This window comes from Panthera uncia, chromosome E1 (genome assembly GCF_023721935.1).
Source record: "Panthera uncia isolate 11264 chromosome E1, Puncia_PCG_1.0, whole genome shotgun sequence".
In the NCBI taxonomy this organism is placed as follows: Eukaryota; Metazoa; Chordata; class Mammalia; order Carnivora; family Felidae; genus Panthera; species Panthera uncia.
In genome coordinates, this window is record NC_064814.1 from 8,446,070 (window position 1) to 8,472,270 (window position 26,201).

Genomic DNA, 26,201 nt, shown 5'->3' on the forward strand with positions numbered 1-26,201 from the left:
GAAAAGAAAAGAAAAGAAAAGAAAAGAAAAGAAAAGAAAAGAAAACAGACACCAAAAACACAAAGTTTAGGGGTGTCTGGGTGGCTCAGTTGGTTGAGCATCTGGCTCTTGATTTTGGCTCAGGTCATGATCTCATAGTTTGTGGGATTGAGCCCTGCATCAGGCTCTGCACTTTCAGTGCAGAGCCTGCCTGGAATTCTCTCTCTCTCTCTATTTCTCTCCCTCTCTCTCTCTCTCTCTCTGTCTCCCTCTCTCTCCCCCTCCCTCTCTGTCTCTGCCTCTCCCCTGCTTACACACTCTTTTCCTCAAAATAAATTAATAAACATTTAAAAAAAGAAAACCAGGGTACCTGGGTGGCTCAGTATGTTAAGCATTCAACTTCAGCTCAGGTCATGATCTCACGGTTCATGAGTTCAAGCTCCACATTGGGCCCTGTGCTGACAGCTCAGAGCCTGGAGACTGCTTCAGATTCTGTGACTCCCTCTCTCTCTGTCCCTCCCCCCCCCATCAAAAAAATAAATAAATAAAAATTAAAACAATTGTTTTAATAAATAAATAAACCACAAAGTTTATGAAGAAGAGATTTTTCAATTTCAAAGAAAAGCAACACTCCATCAAAGCATCAATGCCATCATCAGGCCTAATCTTCCTGGCCGGGTTCTCTCTCACTCCTATGTACACTGGGCCCTAGCCACAAGGGCTCTTTGACCAGCACCAAAACCAGAACATGACCATGATCATGACCATGACCAGCACCAGAATCATGCTGACTTTTTGGTTTGGTTTTGTTTTTCACCTGGAATATCCTCCCTGAGTTCACCCTATGAAGCCCCCCTACGCATTCTGCTTAAAACATGTCTCCTTAGTGACACCCCCCCCCCCCAGATACTCAACAGGAATTGAGTGCCGTCTTAGCCTTTACCACGGTGATTTATATTCAGGTCTTTCTCCTCCAATTAGTAGGTGCTCAATTATTATTGGTGGAATTAAATTCAGCGCATTCCACTTGCTGCTGTTAGCGCAAATTGGATTTAATATCTTGTACATCAAGACCCATACCACAGAGATAGGATGCAAATATTTTCAAGTAACAGTTTAGATTACCAACTATACAACAGAGGATTAAGTGTGTTATTAGCATCTTGCTCATTTTTTCCGCATTGTCTGAAGAGGTGCTATAACACCCACAGATTTATAGCATATCTGTGCATGCCATGGAGTGGTTTCTATTTCCACTTTCCTGCACGTTCTCTTTATACCCTGAGTCTATCTGCATTTCTCTTGCGTCTGTCACCAGAGCACCTTGACATCTGGTTGCACATTGATACACTTGGCATTTTTTAAGCTTCTGTCACCTTGCTTTGTTTGGGGGAAGTGGTTTCCCTCTTTCTGATCCAGTCATTTTTTTAATGTTATTCTCAGTTAAGCCGGTGTCACAGCAGCGCTTCAGAAAGGAGCCAGGTGTCATGGGAAGCCAGCCCCTCTCTGCACCTCCACGGTGGAGTCAGTGTCCTGTTCTTTTCAGCCTCTCATTAGTGTCCCTGACACTGTGCCAAGACTGTTGATTGAAATCAACTCTCTGGATACTGATGCTCATTTGTGATGCCCCATGGTTCTCTTACATGTTCACACAACTAACAGAATCTTCCTCAACTGTTTTCCCAGTTGAAATGAGATATTTGGGAATCAAGTAGAGCATTTAACGTAATAAGTGGACAGTAATCTTCGGAGGTTAATTGTTTAAAACCTATGTAAGGTTGGGGTCCCATATGCCCTGTTAGGAGCAAGGACCATTATAATCTATTACTGTTTAAAGTTGAGCTAGCACATAAATTTTAATTCTCTCTTAAATGAAGATGTATTCCAGTAGATGTAATACTAGAATGCCTACTAATATTCTCATAAAGAAGTTCAACAAGCTCTTTAGCCTAAAGAAAATTTTTTTTCAAAATAATCTCTTTAAAATGATAGGTTCATTTTACAGATGGAAAAAAAAAATGAGAAATCTAGCTGTTTAACCCACCCTCTTTCGTGAGCAAAGAGACATTTCTTTCTGTTGCCATGAAATCAGTTTTCTCAGCGTTGGCATTTGAGGGATGCCAGTTTGATTTGGTTGAAGGACCAGAGGTAAAGTGTATGCCTCTCTGTTTGTATTGTGCTGTCCCCCGCCCCCGCCCCCCTGCAGCTGGGAAGGTGCTGAGAGGTTCTGCCTTTCACAACCAGCTATAGAGAGAGCATTTGCCTCCACTATGTTGATGATACCTCTATACTCACACTTTCAAAGGCACAGCACCCAGCCTCTCACATCGGTAGCTAGCCTTCTTGACTTGAGCCCACTCTCAGCCACCCGGGAAGGTCAACGTTAGATAGAACAGATGTGGGGATTAGAGCTTCCCCATCCCCATCCATCACTGAAGAGCTTAGTAATGGTGGCGAATGATATACAAGATCTATGGCCAGCGTTCTGCTTTCTTTCTAGGTGACTCCACAGGCGCAATGGAAATCAGAGTATCTGGTCTGGAACTGAACTGCGTAGAACAGATTTTTATTTTTCCCATTTTTGTATCATGACTAGATTAAGTGCTGTTGCCTGAAAGGGTAAAGGAATCAAGTTTAGTTTTCATTTTTATCATTGCAAATACATTTACATTCTCCTATTTTACAAATGCAAAGAGCAGGCAAGCCACTTTCAATAATTTATTTTAAAATCAATGCTAATGAGGTTATGTCTCGTCAGTGGCCGAGTTTTACAATAAAGTCTGATTTATTTAGAAAAGATCTTTGGTGTAGCTTCCCATCTAATGGTGGTGGGAAGGAGGTGGAGTCACAGGCACGGTGACCCTCCAACTTCGGATCCAATTTGTAATTCACAGCGGAGATCTGACCCAATTTACATTGATTAGAATTGGGAGGAAGAGACATCTGTGCACAGACAGCAGAGGTAGAATAAACCCTCCCCGCAAAAGTGCCTAAGCACAGCAAATTATTGGTCTTTGTGATTGAGTTGTTTGGTTATCAGCAGAAGAGATGCTCCCTGTCCAAATCATTGGGTATCTCAAGAACGGACACCGCACCAACTCTTCTTCTAGCGTTTTCAATCCTGTGAAATTGGTCCCATGTCAAAAAGGAAAAGCATCACAGCAGAAGAAGGAAGGAAGTGGGCAAGTGATAGGAAGACAATGTGCAAAGAATGATGTTTAACGTGATTTATTTCAGCATGGTCTATTTCCGATATTTGATTTCACTCCTCCATTATCTCACATCTTTATCCCTCCTGGGGAGATGGGGGAGGGACAGGGAGCACTACAGGTGGGAAGTAGGAAATTCTCTGCTGTGAAGCCATATGTGAAGGTAAGAAGAGCTGAGTTCTTTCCCCACGGATCTTTCCCCACGGAATCTTTTAAGGCAAATATAGGTTATGTGTATGGTATTTTTTTTAATTTTTTTAATGTTTTTATTTATTTTTGAGACAGAGAGAGACAGAGCATGAGCAGGGGAGGAGCAGAGAGAGAGGGAGACACAGAATCCGAAGCAGGCTCCAGGCTCTGAGCTGTCAGCACAGAGCCCGACGCGGGGCTCGAACTCACAGACTGTGAGATCATGACCTGAGCCGAAGTCGGACGCTTAACCGACTGAGCCACACAGGCGACCCTGGTACTTTTTTTAATCTTGGTGACATATGACTCATTTCTCCAGAATACCAATCCCTTAATTTTTATTTTTGCATGGAAACCATATCATCCATCTTGTATGCGAAATCAGTTACTTCTTTAATGTTCTATAGTGCTCTCATATACTTTTGTGCTGTTTCTTCTTACTCATGAGCTTAGAATTTACTTCCCCCACTCTGACATACCAGAATTCAAATTGCTCTGTAAAACTTATATTTAAAACAAAAGGGGGGCGCCTGGATGGCTCAGTCGGTTGAGCGTCCGACTTCAGCTCAGGTCACGATCTCACGGTCCGTGAGTTCGAGCCCCGCGTCGGGCTCTGGGCTGATGGCTCAGAGCCTGGAGCCTGCTTCCGATTCTGTGTCTCCCTCTCTCTGTGACCCTCCCCTGTTCGTGCTCTGTCTCTCTCTGTCTCAAAAATAAATAAACGTTAAAAAAAATAAATAAATAAATAATAAATAAAACAAAAGGAACTGTCCCCAAGCCATCTCCTCCAAAGTTTCATTTAGTGGCATAACTGTGGGGAAACCAGTCAGATAAGTGCCCCAACTCCCAGGGAGAGAAAGTATATGTGGACAAAAAAACCAAAGTCTTCAGCCCTCAAAATGTTAATTATTATGCCCCATTCATTGTGTGCGTGTGTGTGTGTGTCCATGTGTGTATGTGTGTGTGGTGGGGGGGGGGGGGGTAGAGAGAGAGAGAGTGTGTATGTGTGTGTGAGGGAGTTGAGGTGATGAAAAGGAGAAGAGCAACTGTATTTTTGCTCATTTTACTCCACGTATAAAATGGCTTAATATGATTCTGATGCTCATGCCTTCTTTCTAAAGGCCCAATTCCCATGTTATCAGGTAGTATGAGATGAAACAGGTTAATGAGGGCAAGAAACAAGCCAATCATGTGGTGACATTGACCATATAAACACTTGATCAGAGTTAGACAATAGCACTGACTTAGAACCCATTGTGTACCTGCAACAATTAATTAAAAGACCATTCCAACTGCCCTCAGGAGCTTACACTCTAATGAACAAGGCAGGCTAAATAACAACAGTAAAAAGATAACTACAAGCCCCAAGTACTAGGAACATAAAATTACTTACATGACCAGGTTCTGCTACAGCTGAACAAAACTTGATCCATTAAGGACTAATTAATCATGGAGGGTTTAAACACATGCTTAGCTACACATACACACACACACACACACACACACACACACACACACACACACACTGTAAGTCTGGATGCTTACACTTACAAAGAGACAAGACATTTAGAAGAGAATTCTAGAAGGAGAGGAGAAAGAGCTTGAGGGAAAGGATTAAGATTTCAATGACAGAGATATTTAGTGCCTGAATAATCCAGTGGATTGGAAACGCCACAGGACGGGGACCCCGCCAGTCTTACCCACTGCAGCAATCTCCAGTTCCTACCGTAGCACTTTGCATATAGTGAGCACTTAAAAATGTTTATGAATAAATAAATGAGGAGGGAAGGAGAAGGGCCAATTTTAAGATGGGAGATAACTATTAAAAAAAAAAGAGGGGCGCCTGGGTGGCTCAGTCAATTAGGCGTCCGACTTCGGCTCAGGTCATGATCTCACAGTCTGTGAGTTCGAGCCCCGCATCGGGCTCTGTGCTGACAGCTCAGAGCCTGGAGCCTGCTTCGGATTCTGTGTCTCCCTCTCTCTCTGCCCTTCCCCGATTTGTGTTCTGTCTCTCTCTGTCTCTCAAAAATAAATAAAAATGTGGAAAAAAAAACAATTTAATAAAAGACCAATTAGTGGCTTGAAAAGAGCACGTTGAGCTCTGAAAAAGAAGACCCCCGTTGGCATAAATAGTATAAGACTTGACCACTAATTGCTAATGCTGCTGGTGTTTATCCCCTCAGATGAAGAGCACGATCTGGAAGAGGATGAGAATGGGACTCCACATAAAGGAGGTATGAGAGCTTCGCAGATATATAGGCACTGGGTAGGATGCTTGGGCTTCACTAATTAAGAGGGTGCTGGTGTGTCGGCCTCAGAAGCCCCAAATAAGATGACTGGATAGGGAAATATCTCAACCTTAAAAGCAGCCACCCATTCACCTTAATTAATGTTCCCAGAACAGCTAAGATTTATCCGACAGAGGGTAGGAAACCAAAGCAGATATTTATTTTTTCCTATCAGTATTTCCTAAATCAGTACAGTGAAAATAGAATTGCCTCATCTTTAAGAGATCAGAGGATTGGGAATGGAAAGAATGGAAATGTCTCCTCTCTGAGAGGCCCGGAGATTGCGAGTTCAGAGGGGAATGGAAATGTGTCAGATCTGGAAAGTGAACATGGGGTGAAGGATAGAATTGCTTGGTGATGCTGACTTCTGATGGCCTGCTTTGATTCCAGGCACATTTGGAAATGAATATGTAACAGGTTTGTTGAATACAAAATCACATCTTATTCATCCCAGACTGTTAACCATGCTTTAGGCTGTTAGTGAGCCCATCTTTTCTTAAGGTCAGATGCCCCTCTAAAGCCTCCTTAAGTGGACCAAGGACCTATTCCGTCCTTGTCAGTAAAGGAATGTGAATCACAAAGGCCACCTCAAGGACATTCATCCCATCAGCAGAGCCTAAATTGTGGCTGATTTGGATACTAGCTGATTTTTTTTTTCTTAGAGATTCTATGAAAGTCTTAAGCCTACGAGTTCTTTCCATCTTTCCCTCCCTGGTCCCTCTCCATTTCCCTGGCCCTTCCTTTTCCCATTCTCCTCTCTCTTCCTTTCTTGTGCCTTTTGTTTCTCTTCATTACCCACTCAGCAAGGCCCCTTTCTCCTAAGGTTCATGTTCTATGGGAAGTGAATACGTAACAGGCTTAGTGAAGGACCTAACTTCATTTAAGTGCCCAACTTCTCCCAGGGAGAGAAAAGACAGTGAAGAGACGGCATCAGAAGTCATGTGCCAAAGCAGGAGAGAAAGAAAGAACTGGGGCAAGGGTGGTACGGGATTAGTGTGGCTCTGTAAGCGCTTCATAATAATTAACACGTATAATGAAGTCCGTTCTGAAACCCATTTTCTACTGTTTCCTACTTGCTGTGCAGAATTCCAACAGAAAATCTGTTTTCTGACCAATCTATGTTCCATGCCTTTTCTCAATCAACTCCCATCATCAGTGCAGGAAAAACAGCTAATGTGGACAGGCCGGGGTGGAAAACTGTAAGCTTCCTGTGTCCAACTTTATATTAAACTCCATTCAGGAAGCAGCAGTCTCTAGCAAAAGTCTAAAATTCAGTTTCAGGGGGCACCTGGGTGGCTCAGTAGGTTGTGTGTCCAACTCTTGATTTCAGCTCAGGTCATGATCTCACGGTTCCTGAGATTGAGCCCTGCATCAGGCTCTGTGCTGATAGCATGGAGCCTACTTGGGATTCTCTCTCTCTCCCTCTCTCTTTGCCCTCCCCTGCTCACACTCTCTCTCTCTCTCTCTCTTTCAAAAATAAATAAACATTTGAAATTCAGTTTCAGACTCCTCCCTCATCCCATTTCCTCTTTCCACCTTTCTTTCTGAGGCTCTGTCTTGGGTGGGGGGATGGTGAGAGAAGGTTTATTTCTTAGCTGTTCCAATGGCTCTAATTCAAGTAGGTTTAAAAAAGAAAAAAAAAAAAAAACCTTTTGTTCCTCATGCTTCCTGCCTCCAAAATAGGTGTTGTTAAAGTGTAGTGAGCTCTAAATATGCTTCCATGGTTTATGTTTATACTTCCCACCAGTTATAATGATTGGTGACTTAGTGATTAAAAAACAGAGGAGGACTTTTTGCTCTCTCTGCAGAATCTGAGGCAGGAATTTTTATTATTTGTGTTTACTTATTTATTTATTGAATTTATACAGTGCCTTTTCTCCAAAGGAGCTATAGAAATGGCGACAAATACGGAGCATCCAAATGGCATCTCTTAGCTTTATAACAATAAAACATAGAGGTCCAAGGGAAGGGTGGGCAGCCCCCTGAAGGCATATTCTAGGGAATATGAAGGGAATTCTAGGACAGTGTGCACTCTTATGTAATAGACAAGCTACACAGGTTTGCTTCACTTAGTTTTTCTCAGGTGTCACATGTCTTTGGGGGGTGGGGGGGAGTGGGATGACTTTTCTCCTAAAAGATACCATGACTAGCAGGATGACCTTTAAAATCCACATACTTTTCTCCAGAACTCTTCCAGAGATCCTATTCCCAGAAACGCTGTGCTTTCCCATAATGGAATTGCTAACATTTTTAAAGCCCAACTAGATCTTATCAGAAGAGGAGGAAAAAAGGAATTCAGTTTATCCTCATTGGGTGTTAATGACCCTGTAAGATGTAATTTCTTTTATTTTATTCTGTTACCTAGAAAATCTATCACAGCCTTGTCGTATTGATTGTTCAATCTATAAAGAGCTCAGTTTACAGCATGACTGTTAGTAACAGGGTTATTTTAATGAGTGACTCTTCAGCACCTCAGATTCTCACTAAATTGCAACCCATCAGCCTAACAGTCTAACACTAAGTGTCTTCCGTGATGAGAGTTTATCTCCCTTCCCTATCATGAGAAGGCAGTGTGCAGGTAACCAAAAATAAAACTCATCCTGTGCTGCTTATATGAAAACTACCGGCCTTTGGCTTGGGTATGCCATGCCAAATAAAAAGCCAAGCTGGAGGCACAGCTCATTCTTAAGTACATCAAATATCTGACCAAGAAAGATCTCGAAACAGTTGTTTTCACTCTAAAATCATGAGCAAAGTCAGCCAAAAAAAGGAGCCCCTATGTAGTAATTTCCGCAGGGCAGAAAAGCAGTCACTCATGACCTTCCATTTCTGAGACACTTTTTCCATGTTAGCATCTACTAATGGTGTGATCACATGAAAGAAACTGAAGGAAGCCACAGAGGTATTTGCAGCTCTTACTTTTTGAAGCTTGTTTCCCAAGGCCAAATGTGAGTTGATCACCAGCCAGCTACAGTTTTGGCCCAATAAAAGGAGCGTAGGAGATGAAACTCAGGATCTGTGGATGTTCTCCACTTCAAGATCCTACTTACAACATTAAGGACCAGAGTGACTTCAAAACTCAAGGTTAAATGGCCATGAAAACAAGCAAATGGCAATGTTCAGTTGCTCTTCCTGTTCTGGGATCATCGTCAGTGGAACTTGGCAGATTTTTTTATACCTTTCCTTCTGAAATGGTTAATACGGTGTCAGACTGAGTCTGCTTTGGTGGGCTGAATGAACATGGTGGGCTTATCCGGCCTGGCTTAGAATATTCAAGTCTCTTCCAATGGGTCACTGCCTTAGCCTTCTATGCCCATTTCTCACCTACCCACGGTCTAGCAAGGACGGGCTCTATCCATCTTCTCATTCTGTCTCTTGTTTCCATAATTTGCTGAGTATTTGCACCCACTGCCAGGCCTCAGTAGCACAGTCCTTTGGCTCATCAAGTGAATGTAAACAACATGCTGACCTGCCTTTAGCCTCTTTTCCTTGTTCACAGTTTGAATTCTGTAGCTACCCAGTGTCTCCCAAACAAAAGCCCAAGGTGACATTTGAACTCTGGAAGGAACACAGTCAAGTTCTGCCCTTCCTAAGGAGGAAGAGAGGCAGAAAGGTATCCTGGTCCTTTTACCTTAGAACTCTCCACATCATAGAGGTTTATTTTCAAATTCTGAGTCTGTCAACAGTAGTACCAACCTGGCTTCAGTTACAGGAGAAATGACTATTACTGGTTATAAAGAACTTGGTGTGGAATGACAAATGCTTTGCAACAAACACCTAGAGAAGAGAGAAAAACACAATATGTTTGTAAACTTAGACCGTCACTATTCTTCCTATGACATTTTGTTTGCTGGGAGCTTAGCTTCTCTTAGGTGGGGTAAAGAAAATAAGATGCTGCCCCCCCCTTTTTTTCTCTAGAAAAAGTCCTTCTCAGCTCTGCTAGCAATTTAAATGCAGTGATCATACCCATTAGCTTCTCTATCATTGTAATTGTTGTTAATTGTTATAACTGTTTTAGTTATTAGTGGTGTCATTATTGCTCTAGGTCCTCTGTCTGTTTTATGCTGAATATATTAGTGCTTTGCTTTTGAATTACCAGGCTTTATTTAGTGCAGAGTTACGTTTTTTTGGAGAGACGTTGAGAAATGCTGGCATTAAGCTTTATTCTTTTGTTTTTCATTCCAAATGGACAGACTGGAAAAAAAAAATAATTAGATGGAATAATGTCCCCAAAATGAGCATGAGGATGCTTTGAATTAATTAAATGGTCAGAATGCTGCACCATTTCTGATCTCAGACTGCTGCTAGAGTAATGTAACCCTCAAGGAGCCTCGGTCCAGCCCACAGAGGAAATCCTCCCTCTCAGGCTCCCAATTCCTCACTGATCTAAAGACATCAAAGCCTCCTCATGCATTCCCTCGTTTATAGAATGACCTGAGCAAGTTTAGGGAGAAGCTGGACTGGCCCTGCAAACTTCCAGGCCTCCCAGGCCTTCCTGAGGCAAAGCAGCAGGAATGAAGCCCTCCTCCGCCTTACCTCTACCCACTCTTGGTCAGGTTTTTATAACACAACCAAAGCTTCTGGGAAGCCTTCCATGAGGTTAGCTTCCCTATTATACACAGCACCCTCAGCTTTGCCTTGGAAGGCCTATCACAATCATAAATAAGTAAATATCTGTGCGACTCTTTGTGTCCCGGTGCCTCCCCACCTGGACGGCAGCCTAAGAGCAGGGACTCTGTGTGTGGCCAGTGCGGAATTCCCAGCATTGAGCACCGTCCCCGGCACTTTGTAAGTGCACTGTATGTGTCTGTTGAATGCCAAAGAAGGAATGTAGTGAGGTCGTGTGCACACATTCACATAAAGGTGAGTCACACATACGTCAAACGGGATGTCTGCACGCACACGGCCCAGTCTCGTCCAGCTAAGGCGTTCCTCCTCACTGATTTCCCAGTACCAGAATACCTCTGTTTGGGGAGCAACTCCCCATATCTAGCTCTTCATTCTGCTTATTTTTCAAAGCTCTGCTTTTATGGTGCTAGTTCTGCCAATTCTGATTCTTGGGCTGGGTAAACTATCTGCTGGATCCCTGAGCTCTATCTTCTTTTAGCCTTTAGCTTCTGAAGAACCAGGGGCATTTTCTATATTTGTTCTTGGAAGGCTTTTGTTTTCCTCCTAGCTTCTTGCTTTCCATGTGCTTTTAGAATAGATCTTTTTCCAGGTATTCTTCCCTGGTGTCTTATGTGTCCAATATCGATGTTTACATATATACCCAAAAAGTACTCATAATGTTAAGAGTTATCCCATATCCAGGCACATGGGGAACAGTACCCCACAGTGACCATCTGCTAGCCCAGAAAAAGCCAAGACAACTTTGTTAGCCTTCTTACCATTCAGAAATGTCAAGTTGCGTTTTAAAAATCTATTTTTATAGGGGCAGCTGGGTGGCTCAGTCAGTTAAGCATCCAACTTTGGCTCAGGTCATGAACTCACGGTTTGTGGGTTCTAGCCCCAAGTAGGGCTCTGTGCTGATAGCTCAGAGCCTGGAGCCTGCTTCCGATTCTGTGTCTCCTTCTCTCTGCCCCTCCCTCACTCGCACTCTGGCTCTCTCTGTCTCTCAAAAATGAATAAAGTTTAAAAAAAATTGGGGTCGGGGACAGTGCCTGGGTGGCTCAGTCGGTTTAATCGTCTGACTTCAGCTCACGTTATGATCTCGCAGTCTGTGAGTTCAAGCCCCGCATTGGGCTCTGTGCTGACAGCTCAGAGCCTGGAACCTGCTTCAGATTCTGTGTCTCCCTCTCTGTTCCTCCCCGGCTTGCACTCTGTCTCTCTCTCTCTCTCAAAAATAAAGATTAAAAAAATTTTTTAATAAAAATAAAAACATTTTCTTATAAAATCATTTTCTCTGTAATATATAAATGCATGAAGAATATTGATGTCAATATACTTTTCATTTATAATTCTGTCCAAATCTTCAGGTGATTAATCAACTCCATTATGACTAAAAAATACATTAATATATCCTCTGAGAAAACTATTTTCATTCTTCAGGAACTGATATTTCTCTATTATTCCATGCCCTGGTATCCCCCAAAACACATGCCTTGTCTTTCCAATAGTTAGCATTTTTCTCGCAGTGTATTTTTCTTCCAAACACGTTCTTAACTCTGTGGTTTCCAGTGTAGCTGTGCCCTCTGTCGTCTACTGCATATATAAACAATCATCTTTGTAAAGGGAAACATGCCTGATTTCTATATGGTTAACATTTTTACTTCTGTTTGCAATATCCGAGCCTTAATTACATAGCTCTGTCCCTCCTCGAGTTTTGCGCACTTTAAGGTTCCTACTAAAGTTCTTAGACATACAGGGATTTGGTTCTCCTGTGCCTTTGTTGTTTGAACTGCTGGTAAGCGAGGAATGAGCGTTTTAAGAAGCAAACATAGCCAGGGCCTCCGCCCACCCGCACCGCCCACCTGGCTTTCCTCCACCTGTCCTCATCCTCAGGGACCAGCACTATCCTTCCTCCCGGGAGGGTCAAAACAAATGAAGGGAAAGGTAGAAACTGGTGCTAATAGGGTGCCCAAAAGTCACTTGGGCTTTCATCAGAAGCCAGGACTCCCGACTGCCATCAATAAGAATCTCATTTTTGGTGGGTGTCTTGCTGACAGCGCTCACGCATAGCATCCTAAGGAACGGTAGCGCGGCCACATCATCCCTGGTCTGGTGGGCATTAGCTCTCCTGCCATTCAAATCCCCAGATCCTCTCCCACTTTGTGCTCTAGTGTTTAACCTTTCCGGGTAGAAGAAGATCAATACAGATTCTTCATTGCTAAGAATCAATGGCTGTCCTGTGGCATCACTGCCATCTAGTCTTGCTGAGAAGCCCAGTAAATCTCCCCAGCTGCTTCAAAAGCTTGGTGTGTCATCTTCAGTTGCTTTCATTTTTAATGCAGATCACTTTGGTTTCTGTCCCCCTGGGGGTTTGCAGATAAATCTTGGCAGACATGTTCAGGGTCTACAAATGAGATGCTGGAAAAGGGCCAGCCCACCCAGAATTTAGTTGTAATGGATGAGACACCCCCTTGGTTCCACTTAAAGCCTGGGCTCTTCGTAACCGTATTTATTGGGGATTACCTCATATAGTACCTGGGTGGGAAGCGCCCAGGATGAAGTTTCCCGTGTAACAGAAGAGACCCACATGGGAGACTGTGATACAGATGCATGTGGGCTGACTCAGCCTCTCAGTAAACGGGCAAAAGTCGGAGATTTATCCCATTCCTTGAAATGCACATTGAAGAGAAGCACTGGATAGTTTAGAGGCCCTGGATCAAAAAAATATCTGGCAGGAAATCTCTGCACTGCTTATTTACAAACCAAGCAAAAACTTACCTGCCTGATTTTCTTTTATTAATAAATGAATGTATTTGTCATATTGTTGAATAGCATCTGACTAAGGGTGATCTGTAAATATTTAATGTTACTTAATGATCTCCTTTTCCCACAGTCCTTTGCTCATGCTGAGTGTTTGGCTGTATCTCATCCCAACCCCTCTGAATCTTAGGTTTCCTAGGGGCAATATCAGAACTCTGGTTTCCATTTGCAGCAAAAATGTGGACTCTATGGAAAAAGACAGAGTCCTTTTAACTTTGATTTCTCCTCTCTTTGATCAGTGGACTATACCAATTATTACCAGGGCCTATGGGATTGCCATGGTGACCAGCCAGATGAACTATCCTTCCAACGGGGTGACCTCATCTACATTCTGAGCAAGGTAAGGACATAGAGTGTGGGGCTTGGATCAAAAGTCAATTTTTTCATTCTTGATGATGTAGTCACCATAACTACAGAATCATTCCATGTCATACATTTCTCTCGTGTGTATTATATGTCTCCCTCACTCATAAATTCCCACTGATTTATAATTGTTAGGGAAAAGCTTAATTGAAAATTCAGGTTCAGGAACTAATTTTCAAATTTAAAAATGCAATAAAGTAGACATAACACTAAAACTATGCCAATCAAATGTATTCTTTTTAGGGTCTTATGGTGCTTAAAAGGTCATCATTATGTACATAATTTATTACTGTATTAATACTCTTGAAAACATTCTGGCTCCGTAAACCACATTTTTATGTCATTTACAGATAAAGAAGACTGCGGTATACTAATGATGAGTTCAGAGCTAGTTGGCTCAACTGGTGTGAGCAAGTGTTGATAAGGTCAAGATAGTGAATCCAACCCCACAAGGGCCAGCTAACTTTATTCTCTTCCTCAGTCATAAAGTTAACTAACCCCTAGCCCCAACTAACCCTCTCACAGATAGTGTTGTTGATCATAAAAGAATTAGGAAAAAGTAAAAGGATAGATTATCGCAGATCCATCACTAATGTGAAGAAAATTCAGAACTCACAGGCTACTGTTTGAGGGATCAGTAGCATCATCTTTATAAAGAAAGATTATACATATTCTATATACGTGAGCTAAGGAAATAGGTTCTGTCCCTGAAATAACTTCCTAAAAAGTTCTTTATGAGGTCAATCAAACACATTTTTGGAATAGACACACCTTGCTCTTTAATTAGTGTGTGGATTCCGTAAAGGCAAATTGAAAACCCATTGTATTTTTAACTCATCGTTTGCCACTTATCTTTATTCTATCAATGGCCAAGGGTTTGTCTCAATTTGAAATATACCATAAGGGCCTTAAGGAAACAGACTGGGCTGACTTAACGTAACTTTGAGTGTTTCCAACCGGTCCCCTTAGAACGAGGACCAAATTCAGACCCCAACCTTTTGCAGAAGAGTAGGGAGCCTGCAAGCCCTGCTGACTGAGATCACAATCTTCTAGTGATTTCTTCCAGGCCCTAATTCAGTGCTATCCTGGTGCCATTCTGGTGCAGCTCCAATACACCAAGAATAAATTGGAAGCAAAGACGGGAGTGGACATTGGCCTGATTGGTATTTCAAATGCCCGAAAGCAAGGTTTGCCTTGTAATAGAATTTGTGTACATTACCACGCTGGCATTACAGGGGTAATCGAGTTATCCACTCAGGTGTGACCAGGCCTCTGTTTGCCCAGAGCCTGCAGGTGAACAAATTAACTGTTTACATTGTCTGAGGTGCCTGCAGCAGGAGGAGGGGGGAGAACAGAGCCAGACTGTCTGCTGGCCTTCTCTCTCGGTCATGATTATTTTGTTTGTTTTGCATGTCTTTTTTGCCTTTGTTAATGGCTTCTCACTGGGGGTCCCTCTCCTCCATTTAGAAGGGGCTGTGGGGTGACTTTCCCTGCAGTACAGAGCTGTCTGCAGTTACCACGGCTGTTGTATTTTTAAGAGATACCAAAGAACATGGAGAGCCTCCCCTAGCTTTTTTTTTAACCAATCCCCCTCCCCCTCCTCCCTCACGGAAAGCTAATATATCAAAGTTTGATTCAGGGAGAATACGTTGCTGTTCTGGTTCTGTCTGGTTTCTTTCTCCATCTTTTGGAGGGTTGTAAGTCTATTTTCATCCCTTACCATTGTTGTAGCGCATTTCTCCCCCCAAAAGCCACACCAGCTGCCTCCCTTCTCCATGTTGTTAATCCCTGCATGTCAGAGGAGGAAATGAGAAGCTAGAAACTCAACTGGAGTTTCCCTCATAAAGCTTCATTCCACTTAACGTTGGCTTGGGGAACATTTCGGATTGGATTTACCTTTATTATATCACCTAACTCAATAACAGTCCTTGGACAGGAAGGAACCTTAAAAGGCCACCCAATCCATTCCCTTGCCTCTAAGAAGCACAAATGAAACAATTCAGACAGATAGGAAAGGAGATCCCTCTACCATTAGCTGTTTGTCTATTCAGACCTTCAATAACTCTTAACCTCCGCAATTTTCTTTTCTCATATGAATCCTAAATTCATTCCACTTTAACCCCAACCGGCTTGATTTGTTGGAATCAGTTATCCTCTGCAACCTGCCTCTCACACCTGGAGGAAAAGAACTGACTCAAGTCGAGGTTAGTCCAGAAAAATGGTATCCAGAAATCTACATGTTACTTTTCTCTCTGACCGAAAAACCTTTGTTAAGGGAAGAAAGGCCTGCTGGTTTAGGAACCTGGAGAAGTCTATTTCCCCCAAGAAACATAAGACAAGACACAACTGGGGCAGCTCAGCTTGCCTCGACCAGTTTCCTCACCTGTAAAATGAGGCAGTTGTGTTGGGTGACCTCTAAGTTTCCTTCCACCTCAAGCATTCCTGTTGTAAACATGATGAGACAGATCCCGCAAAACTGCTAAAGAAATCCCACACAAAAATGCATTTAGCTTTAATCATGTATTCAGATTAAACGAATTTAAAAATTTCAATTATAAGCTCTTTTGTTTTGGGCCCTCATAAATGCCTCTGGCTTTCCCCTCTCTCTTTGCATGATAAAACAAATATGTTGGGGCACCTGGGTGGCTCAGTCAGTTAAGCATCCAACTCCTGGTCTCGGCTCAGGTCATGCTCTCACAGTTCCTGAGTTTGAGCCCCGAGTGGGGTTCTTAGCCGGCAGCGCAGAGCCGGCTTGGGATCCTCTCTCTCCCTCCCTCTCTGCACCTCCCCTGCTTGCTCTCTCTCTCTCTCTCTCTCTCTCTCTCAAAATAAATAAATAAACTTAAAAAAAAGATATATTAAAAAAAGAAAAGAAATACTTTTTCTTGGTATTTCTTGGTGGGAGCAGGCTAAGAACAGGCAGTGGACCCTGGATGAGGAAGTGGGGTGGGGTGGGGGCTTTATTCCTGGGCATCTGCTATTGTTAGTAGTTGCCCAAACATGACCCAACCTTGAATCCTAGAACACTAGGGCCAGGAGAGACTGTTAGGGTCTTTAGGCAAGAATGATCCCAGAAAGAGAGCTATTTGTCCTTTTTAAAATAAAATTTCCAGAGACGATGACTGGCTGGGTAAGAAAGATACCAAATACCCATCACCTGTCCTATTCTTAAGGAAGCTGGTCAGTAACAGATGAGTTACTTACGTGACCCTGAGCAAAGTCACTCAATCCTGCTTATCTTCAGCTTTCTCATCTGTAAAAATGGGAATAACTTCCGTTCATAGGGGTTCTGATGCTTGCCCTAGAGAGTGTGTGTCAAGAAGTACCTGGCATCTAGGAAAAGGCAACTGTTATTACATTCATCTCTTTTCCGCTAACAATAAAGTAAACTGCTGGGGTCAATACGGGGTACATACTAGGCGTGCAGTAAATTATTGGTGAAGTGAGGGAGGAAAACCAGGTAGCCTGTCCCACCGAGAACTCTTCATAGAGACACTCAAAAGCACAAAGGCTTCTTACTTGGAAGTAGAAAGCCATCTGGTGCAGAGGCCTACACGGAAACCCACGTAGCCTTTCCTGGTCTGAGAGATTGTGTCACTGACAAAATTGATGGACTGTTCAGACTTCTCGTTGGATGAGAGGCCAGAGCCACATATCCAAGCTCTGAAACAGTAACTAACAGGGCGCAGGCAGCAGCAGCCCTGCTGACCTCCCCTAACACAGCCATCCATTCCTAGGCCCCATGCAGTTTCGTGCCCACTTAATCCACCGAATTCCAATTTGGGTCTTAAAATACATTGAAGGGAGATTTTAATAACGAAGCCGATCTGTGCGTCCAGCGGATGTTCTCTGGGCCCGGATATATTCCGAACAGCTTTTTCTGGTCCAAGAACTGAGCTCCGTTTCCACCCGCTGCAGGGACGCAGCTCAGGCCACAGCGGGGTGTTTAGCGCTCTTCAGTGGCTCCAGATTGTGGCGCTTGTGCAGGTCTCCTCATACGTAACCGATGGCTCCGGAGAGCCTGCCTCTCGTAAATTACTTCCCATGATGCCTGCGACCACCGCAGAATTCAAGTTTGAATAGAGCAGGAAAAAGGTGTTTGAAAGGCCTGTTCACTCAGCTGCATTTTAATTTCCTTTTCAATCTTGTCCCAATTAATTTCACAGAATTAATCTCACAGAAGCAAACTCGGCAGCATTGAGGCTGCGGTTTTAGTGTGGCGGTCGCTCTGCCTGAACATGAAATAGGAGCTAATATAAAAATCCATCTGCTGTGTTTGAAATACACGCCGGCTGCTGCTCAGTCCTGTCTGACATTCCAAACATCAACAGCGGGGAAAAGTGATTTGGGGGTTAGTGGCCATCAGTACTTGGCAGGGGTTCAACAACAGGTGTACTCCAAAAATCCATTCAGCCTGGGCACCAGGCATGACAGGGCAGGTGCTGAATCACCCTCCGTGCAGTAACGCTGTGCCCTGGCTTAGTTCCTTTTATCTGCAGACCCTAAGACTTCTGTGGACCAGCACTGCTATGGGCATTTATTTTAAGTGGAAGAAAGGGAGGTACAAAGCCCCTACTTGGATAAGATGAGTCACAAGTCCCAACTTTCAGAGAAGTGACTCTCTTACTGGCTCCTAGGTCTCTCACTAGGGAAACCTTTTTCTTAAGGACTAAAGGTGCTTGTTCTGCTGTGCGGGAGAACTTCAGTAAACGCCCATTTAAAGATTAACCCACCTGGGGACTCCTGGCTGGCTCAGTCAGTGGAGCGAAGGACTCTTGATCTCAGGGTTGTGAGTTTGAGCCCCACGTTGGGTGTGGAGATTACTTAAAAATAAAATCTAAAAAAAAAAAAAAATTAAGCCTCCTATGCTCCAGCAGATAAGGGCAAATTAAAGAGAGAAAAAGAATCTCTTTCTCAATTGACTAGAAAGGAGACAAGGTCCCTAAATGAGATCCTCTATTTAAGGTAAACTGAGTCAGTAGGCTACATCTCTGGGGCTTATGTGCTGTGCCTCAGTTCTTGGCCTTAGACCCCTCAAAGATTTGCCCAACTACTTAACCCCATGGCGATCGGCCTTGGAGCAACCAGCTGGGTACCACGGAAGGTTTATATTTATATGGTGGCTTAGCTGGGGTGGGAAGATGTTCTCATGGACCAAACACACCACACTTTTGTTGTGTTCTCTGCCAGTGCTGTTAACATGGAAACAGAGAGCCTTACAGGCAAAGTGAAGTTTACCATCACACTCGTGATGCTGTCAAAAGGCTTTGGGCCTTATGAGGATGAGGATAGACCGACTTTGTCGCCCTGAGTGACATTTAGCATCTAGTGAGGGATTGAAGCTACTTAAAATTAGGCTGGATCCTAGCTCCAAACCCAGCTGCTTGTAATCTGGATGCAGCGGGTCTGTTCCTGGCACACCTGGACTGTGTTATGTCTGTTATAATAGGGTTTTTAAAGCCCCGTGTTCTCCACCCACTCCCTCAAAGGACTGCTTAAAGAGAGTAGACCTTTTCCCCTCCCTTGACCCGCTCTCCTCCAGAAGAGATTTGTATGTTGTAAAAATTATCTGAAGGCAGCCGTACTTGCTCTTCTAAGTGTGCTTAGTTGAATGTGACAACAAGCCTCATAAAAACAGAGAAGTTAATTCCTTCAATTGCTTTAAATGAAGGGTTGGGTTTCTTTTTTTTTTTTTTTTTTTTTGGTTTTTAAATTTCAGGGCTCTGAGGGAAAGGAGGTGTTTGGTGACATCTAGTGTCCATTTAGGACTTCCTCAGGCACCATTACCCTCAGCCTGGCTGAGTGGGGGGATGGGCGGGTTATTTGGGAGGTAATGCAGGGGTAGTAAGTGGGGAGAATATAGGCCTGGGGCACAGGCTGCCCAAACAGTGTGATGAAACTGATCAATGCCTGTCAAAGAGCAATTATTCACCTCTGACCCAACCAAAGGGGGCGAGTGAGGGGGATACCATCGGAAAATATCTTTTCTTATTTATGATGATACGAAAGAGAAGCAGAACCTGTCCCCACCACTCCATTTCATGTTAACAAGCAGGTCCACACTGTGCTGTGATGACGAAGATGATGATGATGGTGGTGTTTTCTCTCATTAATAACCCCAATGGGAGTCTATAGAGTCAGGAGGATGGGAATGGGATTTGGGGTCAGCTGGAAGGCAACGGTCATACACCGGTCAGATTCAGTAGAGGCCATTCCTTTCCCCCAGACAGGAACCAATCGTCTAGAACAAACCCTGGCAGCCTCATTCCTTCCAGGTAATTTTTATAAATGAGGGGACACCCATTCCAAGAGAGGACAAAAGGGAGAGGATGCCTCTGTGTGTGTGTGTGTATGTGTGTGTGTGTGCGCATATGCATGCATATAAACCTGCTAACAAGAGCCCCAATTGCATATCAACCCTATCCTCCAAACTCTGGCCATTTATTGTAAAACCCGTTTTTTTAAAGAGAGTAAGATTGGCATTTTCCACTTTACTCTCCTTACTCTAAAACTGTTGTCCTGGACAGGAGCCTTCACTTTCTACACACACACACACACACACACACACACACACACACACCTTTCAGTCAGGTGGAAAGTCCCAAATCAGATAATTAACTATGAGGCCCAGACAGAAATGTTTACCTAGAACCATATAAGCCATGGCAGGGTTAGGTTAATGCTCAGAATTGCCCGATGCTTTACCAGCTCCAGTGCAAAAAAATTCCAGCCATTTATTTTGCAGTGAATTTATAACAAATGCTGTTAAAGCCTTCGTCTTTTGACAGAGGTAATAATAAATTCACTGTTAAAGACGGTAGTTTAATTCCTTATACCTCCAATACTGCACAGAATAAACCATATTCATCACTGAGTAATTTTTTACCACATAAATCTTTAAAACTAACCGGTGAAGGCTGTTGAGACTGAAATATTGTGAATTTATTAGATATGCCCATGTAGTATTGGATTCAGAGGTTTCCATTCGAATATATTATGGGGAAAATTTGTGTCTTTAACTGTGACATTCTCTCCATTTCCCACTGCCAGTATTATAACAAGCGGCTCCTCCAGAGTCAACTGCACGTTTATTAGACAGAGATTTAGTAATAAACTCCTCACTAATCTGCCAAAGAGGCTGGATGACATTTCGGTGAGATGCTCTATTTAAAAGGAGTCACAAAAGCTTTGTTTCTGTGTAATTATTTTCTCAAAAGGAGCTCAGCCTCCCCAAACCTCTGCCTGCCAGCATTTCTTGGTAGTGTATGGATCCAGCTCTCCCACCCAACTAGCAAAATATTAAAAGCCAATTATAACCTCATTGCAAACATACAGGGCAGTAACTTCCAAGCAGTTTATAGGATTAGTTAGCGGGGGAGGGGGCTTGGGGCAATTGGTGAGAACAGAGAAAAGCTGGAATTAGCAGACACTGCCAGACGTATGGTATTTAAGGGCTAATAAAAAGATTATATTGATCCTCAAACGAGAAATAATAGACAATGGTTTCAGAAAACTTGCTATTTAAAAACTTTCTTCTTGACATATGACACATTAAAGATACAATTAAATCCTCAGATTTGAGCAAAAATCCTTTTACTCTACCATATTAATTTTGAGTGAAAATTCTGTGCCTGTTAGATGAGAATACTCTGAACCTTTCTCATGATTTTGCTAGTGAAGTGACATTTAAACTAACCAATTGATTATATCAAATTGTAATGCCCTCTCCGGTTTCATTAAGGAAACATTAATATTGCCAGAATGAAAAATATTTTTTTTCATTTAGATGCAGAAATATACATTTTTTTTTAGCAAAAATCTTTGGCAGTTTCTCTGTTCCCACTATTCCCACTAATATTCTGTATTTGGGAAGAGTTCCAGATACTAAAACTTCCAAGGAACATTGTGAACTTTAAGATTCTTTTTTAATAAAATCAAATCAAATAGGTTTTTAACTGTTAAACAAAGGAGAAAAATCTCCTGGCAGTGCAAGACTGCAGCCCATCAGAATAATTGTTAAAAGACAGAACCCGGCTAGAAAGATAAGCATAATACCAGCAATTAATATTCAGCATTTCACATTATAGTCAAGAGGATGTGTTTTTCTTTGTGATGTGGCTCATAAGCTATGAGTGTTGGGAGCCAGACTCTGAGCTCTGTCTTCTTTCTGTGCATGAGGATTAAGGAGGGGGGAAAAAAAAAACCCAGCAACAACCATCCTGCTCCATCTGTAAATGAACAAACATCTTGATTTTATAGCTATTTGCTTTGTAAAACTGAGGAATGAAACAAAAATTACTGGATGCCTAAGTAACACTTTAATTCCGAATTCATTTACGCTGTAGCTATGTAGTTGTCACAAACCATAATGCAGTATTTAATTAAAATAACAGAAGTGCATCTAGATATGTCCTGGGGTAGCTATCACCAAATTATAGTCTATGCCATCCGTATTTTATTTATGAAATGGCAGATTCTAAGGTGCAACTAGGCTGATACAACAGCATAAACGTTTTTAAACCTGCATTTTTATAAAGGCTCTTTTTTTTTTTTCCTGCTGTGTCTTTAAATATTTTCCTCCTATCGTTCTGGGGTTTTTTAGTGGGATTGTTTTGATGTCGATAAAGATCTCGCTTTCTAACTCTTGCGTTTCAACTATTGACCTCCTGAGTCTTCTGGCTGTGAGAGCCCCCCGTCTGTTGTCATGGAAAGGCTTGAGTTTTCACTGGAGCCGCAGCAAGCATGGGACATCTTAGCAGAACTTGGACGTGGATTCCAAGAGGGTAGGAAAAAAGCAACCCCCTTTTCAGACTCGGTATGCTAGTTCCCATACAATCTTCCTTGCACCTTTTTTCCCACCTATAAATACCCATTATAGTTTACACGCTTGCTTGCTCTACTTTGTGAATGTTCACATGCAGACATACTGCTCCTTTTCATAAACGCATAGCATCTATCTTACACGCACCCACCATCTATCTCCTCGTTCACATTGGCTGTCCCATCCACCTCCTTGTCTGTAGAATTATGTTCAGCAAGGTCCCGATTTATAGGAAATAAATAACGAAAATGGAACGGACTGGGAAAGATAATCGAAACATTCAAATTGTTATTTTTCACTGTACTTTCCACAAACAGAGCATCCGTAAACACCTAGCAAAGGTGCTGGCCGATTCCTAAAACACAGTGCCTTATGGAACATTCTGAGCTGGGCAAGGTCTCTGCGTTGTATCTTTCCTGTTCTCTCTCTCTCTTGCTTTTTGGTGCTTCAAGACCTCACCATTTTTAAAGGGCAAATGATGCCGTGCTGTTATTTTCATTCTTTCTGCTGCTTATTTATCCTCCGTCTAATGACAAGTTTTTGTCATCATTTATCCTCTATAAGACAATACTAAGAATTTTAAAACAGAAATAATCGTTGCAATCACCTTTTTAAAGAAAATAGCCCTTGCAATTGCTGTGTAAAGATATTCCAATAATGGTATCCTCGGATCACAGCCTGATCCTACAGCAAAGGTCTTTTGGAGAGAGTGTTTCTTATACACACTTGTAATTATTTTAGCCCCTTTCACAGGTCACATAGAAAGTTAATTTCAATCGCTGCTAATTTCCGTCCAACAAGAGTGCGGTACTTTCAACCACCCAAAATAATTGGATTCAAAACAAATTTAGGAAATTGAGTGTGTTAGAAAGCAAATAAAAATATCCTTTTGGTAAGGAGGAGGGTGAAAGTAGTAAAAATGGCCTTTTTTTTTCCCCTCCCTTCTTTCCCCTTCACAACTTTGCCATTAAAGTTGCACCTACAGCTAGAAGTTTGTCCGTGAAAAATGGTCATTTTGTTTCTCTGCTCAAAGAATGTTATTAAAATGCTAATTTAAAAGAAAAAGGAGTTAAATATCTAGCGATGGTGCATTCTAATTGCAACCATAATGAGCTCTCTAAATGTGCGTGCCCCTGACACACACAGAGCATAAACAGCAGTAAACAGATCATTAGTACCCGCGTTCATTTATTCTGGCGACCTTACCATGACCCCACCGAGGGTAGGGTGAAAAGCAGGTGGATCTGGCTGTGACACCCCCTAGAGGGATCCAGGAAATGAAGCTATAAGCGGTTGTCATGGAAACGCCTATGTGTGCAGATGATGTAACACACCGACAGGCTGTAGGGCTCCGCAACTGGGACGTTGCCTTTCCCTCGCCGGAACAATCTTGAGGATTAAATTATTCATTTCTTTAATTCACAAAGCAAAAGGAATCCTAATTTTCTTGGTGATGTGCAACTCTCTTTCATTTGTCTAAGGTCTGGAACATGGTGACTTATCATCCCCTCTTTCTCCGAAACCTACCCCAGCTTCCTACACCCTCGCCCCAAGTCACTGAATCTGGCAGAATCAAGTGGGGAAAAGGCAGAAATCTGATGCTCAACATCTGTACCTTAAGAGAGAAAACCTAAGGTTTTAAGCTGAAATTAATAACACAGACAGCGTCCCTTTCTGGTGAGGGCATTTAGTCGACCAGGGACCGAGAGCATACCTATCCTGAACAAGATGGCTTTGTGTGGAGCAGGGCAGAGTTAAGCATAAAGCAGAGAAGGCACCAGCCCCAAATGAGCACATCACCCTCGCAAGGTGCGAGAAAAAGAGATAAGAGAAAACAAGCATCTGCTCGCCCCCCTTCCAAGTCCAATTGAGGGAATCGAGATTAATAAAAATAATTCTTTGGAGAATGATTCCACTCTATCCTACCCTGTTTTGTACCAAACAACCTCAATAACCTTACTCAATCGTAGAATAACGTTTCTTCTTCTTTTTCTTTTTCTTTTTTTTTTTTTTTAAGGAAGCAGAAAAGACGATCTCTGGAAATTATTTTAAAATAAAAAATATCCTGGCCTGCGCCTCTCCCCCTGCCCCCCCCCTCCCCATTGCACTTTAGATGAACCTGTGATATTGTAGCAATGGCCCTTGAAGTGCAGTGGGGAGGTGATTTAGGAGAATATTAAAGGCAATGTGGAGATTCAAGGCGCCTCTCTCAGGGAGATCTGGAGAAATACGCAGCACAGATGGGCCGAGCAGATTAAACATTTCCGTCACATTGTTTCCAAATTGTGTTGTGGTGCCTGAGGCTGGTACTGCGGTCAGAGCAAAACAGAGCGGTGCAGAGCTGTGAGCCGCACAGTTTATGGAATACATATTAATACGCCGGTCTCACATGGTATCACAATTCTATCAGCGCCGAAATGCTGCCGTCTCTATTGTTCCTGAATTCTGCACTTGGCGCCTTGTTTGCTCCCATCTGCGGAGTGTTTACCTTCCCTTTATCCTTCCTCTCTCTTTTAGGCAAAGTTCAAGTCGTGTGTGTCTTCCTCTCATTTCTCTTCCCGCCTTCCCTCTTTCCTTCACGGCTTACGATTTTTCTGCCGTGCACAGTCTGTGTTTTGCACACGCTGTCATCAACAATGTCCGGTCTGTGCGCGGGTCCTGCATACCAGCCTGGCCTCGACGTGATCATTATCCACTCACACCCAGTTTTAGGACATGAGCTCCAGACTTGAGGCTGAATTTCCCCCTTTGCTTTCCAGGGCTCTCGGACCCTCCATCTAGCTGACACAGTCCTCCCCAGAACACCAACTCTTAGCTGTACAGTTGTCACCATGCGCCCCCCCCACCTGCTGTTGCTGACCACCCAGCCTTTCTGGGCCCCCTTTCTCACACTGTCACATACCTCTCCCTCCTCCCCAGTTAACCTCCAGGTTAGCAAGTTCCCTGAAATGTAATAATAAATAAAACTGGTTCAAATGAGACAAATTTAACAATTCATTCTTATTCTGATTTATAGACCAAAACCCTGAATAATGGAAAAAAGAGAAAGTGATTGCCAAGAACTTAAACCATGGTTTGAAACAGCCCAGGGAGGCAGCCAAGCTACCCAAGGTTTCAGCGGAGCGCTGAGCGCTCCAGTCAGTCCTCTGACAGCTTCCAACATCACGAATCCACCGTCCACCTGACTGACCACTTCCTTTTTCCTTCTGCAAAATGTCTCTTACGCTGCAAAGCAGGCACCTGCTTGTCTTTGGTGAACGATCCCTGTCCCCCGCCTTGCTCTCCTCAGCAGTTGGAAGGGCGCTGAGTTAGAGCCCTCAATTTATTTAATAATTTATGACATCCTCAGAAAGCATTAAATTTCCAAAGCTGGATTTAAGGAGTAGAGAAATTGAGGGCCAACCCAAGAGTAAAAATACGATGTTTTTGGCTGACCATGAGATATTACGATCTACTCTGCTTAGGAATTCGAATTTCCCATCTTTACTTATGATGATGTCAGATGCAGAACCACTGATAAAAGAAATAAGCAATCATAAACCAATAATTCTGTGATTCATTGGCCCTTCCCATACATATATCAGGTACCTATCGATCTCTCATGTCAGGAGCTGACTGATTGTTCTCTTGAAGAGGAATCCTCTTACTTACAAGCGCTGATACAGTGAACTTTGATGGTTAAAAGAACAAAATGTGAGACATTTTCCGGGAATCTTGTTCCATGGAGGCTTATCGAAGCCCAACTCAGGGTGAGCAGAGAACATCTCTGTTAGGAGCATTCTCAGGGTAGACAGCATCAAGCAGCTTGTTCCCAAAGCCATCATGTGGCTTTGAACAAGAGCCATGAGAAGACAGCACAACTTTTAAGTCACAGTTAAAGGGATGGGGCCTTAGTGGTACACCTGAAAGTAATATAACATTGTA

General features: G+C 42.9%; 1 protein-coding gene across 2 annotated transcripts in view; it reads left to right on the forward strand.

Annotated features, from left to right (window-relative positions):
* SKAP1 (src kinase associated phosphoprotein 1) overlaps window positions 1-26,201 on the forward strand; it is a 277,155-nt gene that overhangs the window by 241,026 nt on the left and 9,928 nt on the right. For both annotated transcript variants that reach the window (XM_049637518.1, XM_049637519.1), the window contains exons 10-11: window positions 5,561-5,611; window positions 13,333-13,433. In XM_049637518.1, coding sequence (XP_049493475.1) covers window positions 5,561-5,611; window positions 13,333-13,433 — 152 coding nt within the window. The remainder of the gene's footprint in view (window positions 1-5,560; window positions 5,612-13,332; window positions 13,434-26,201) is intronic.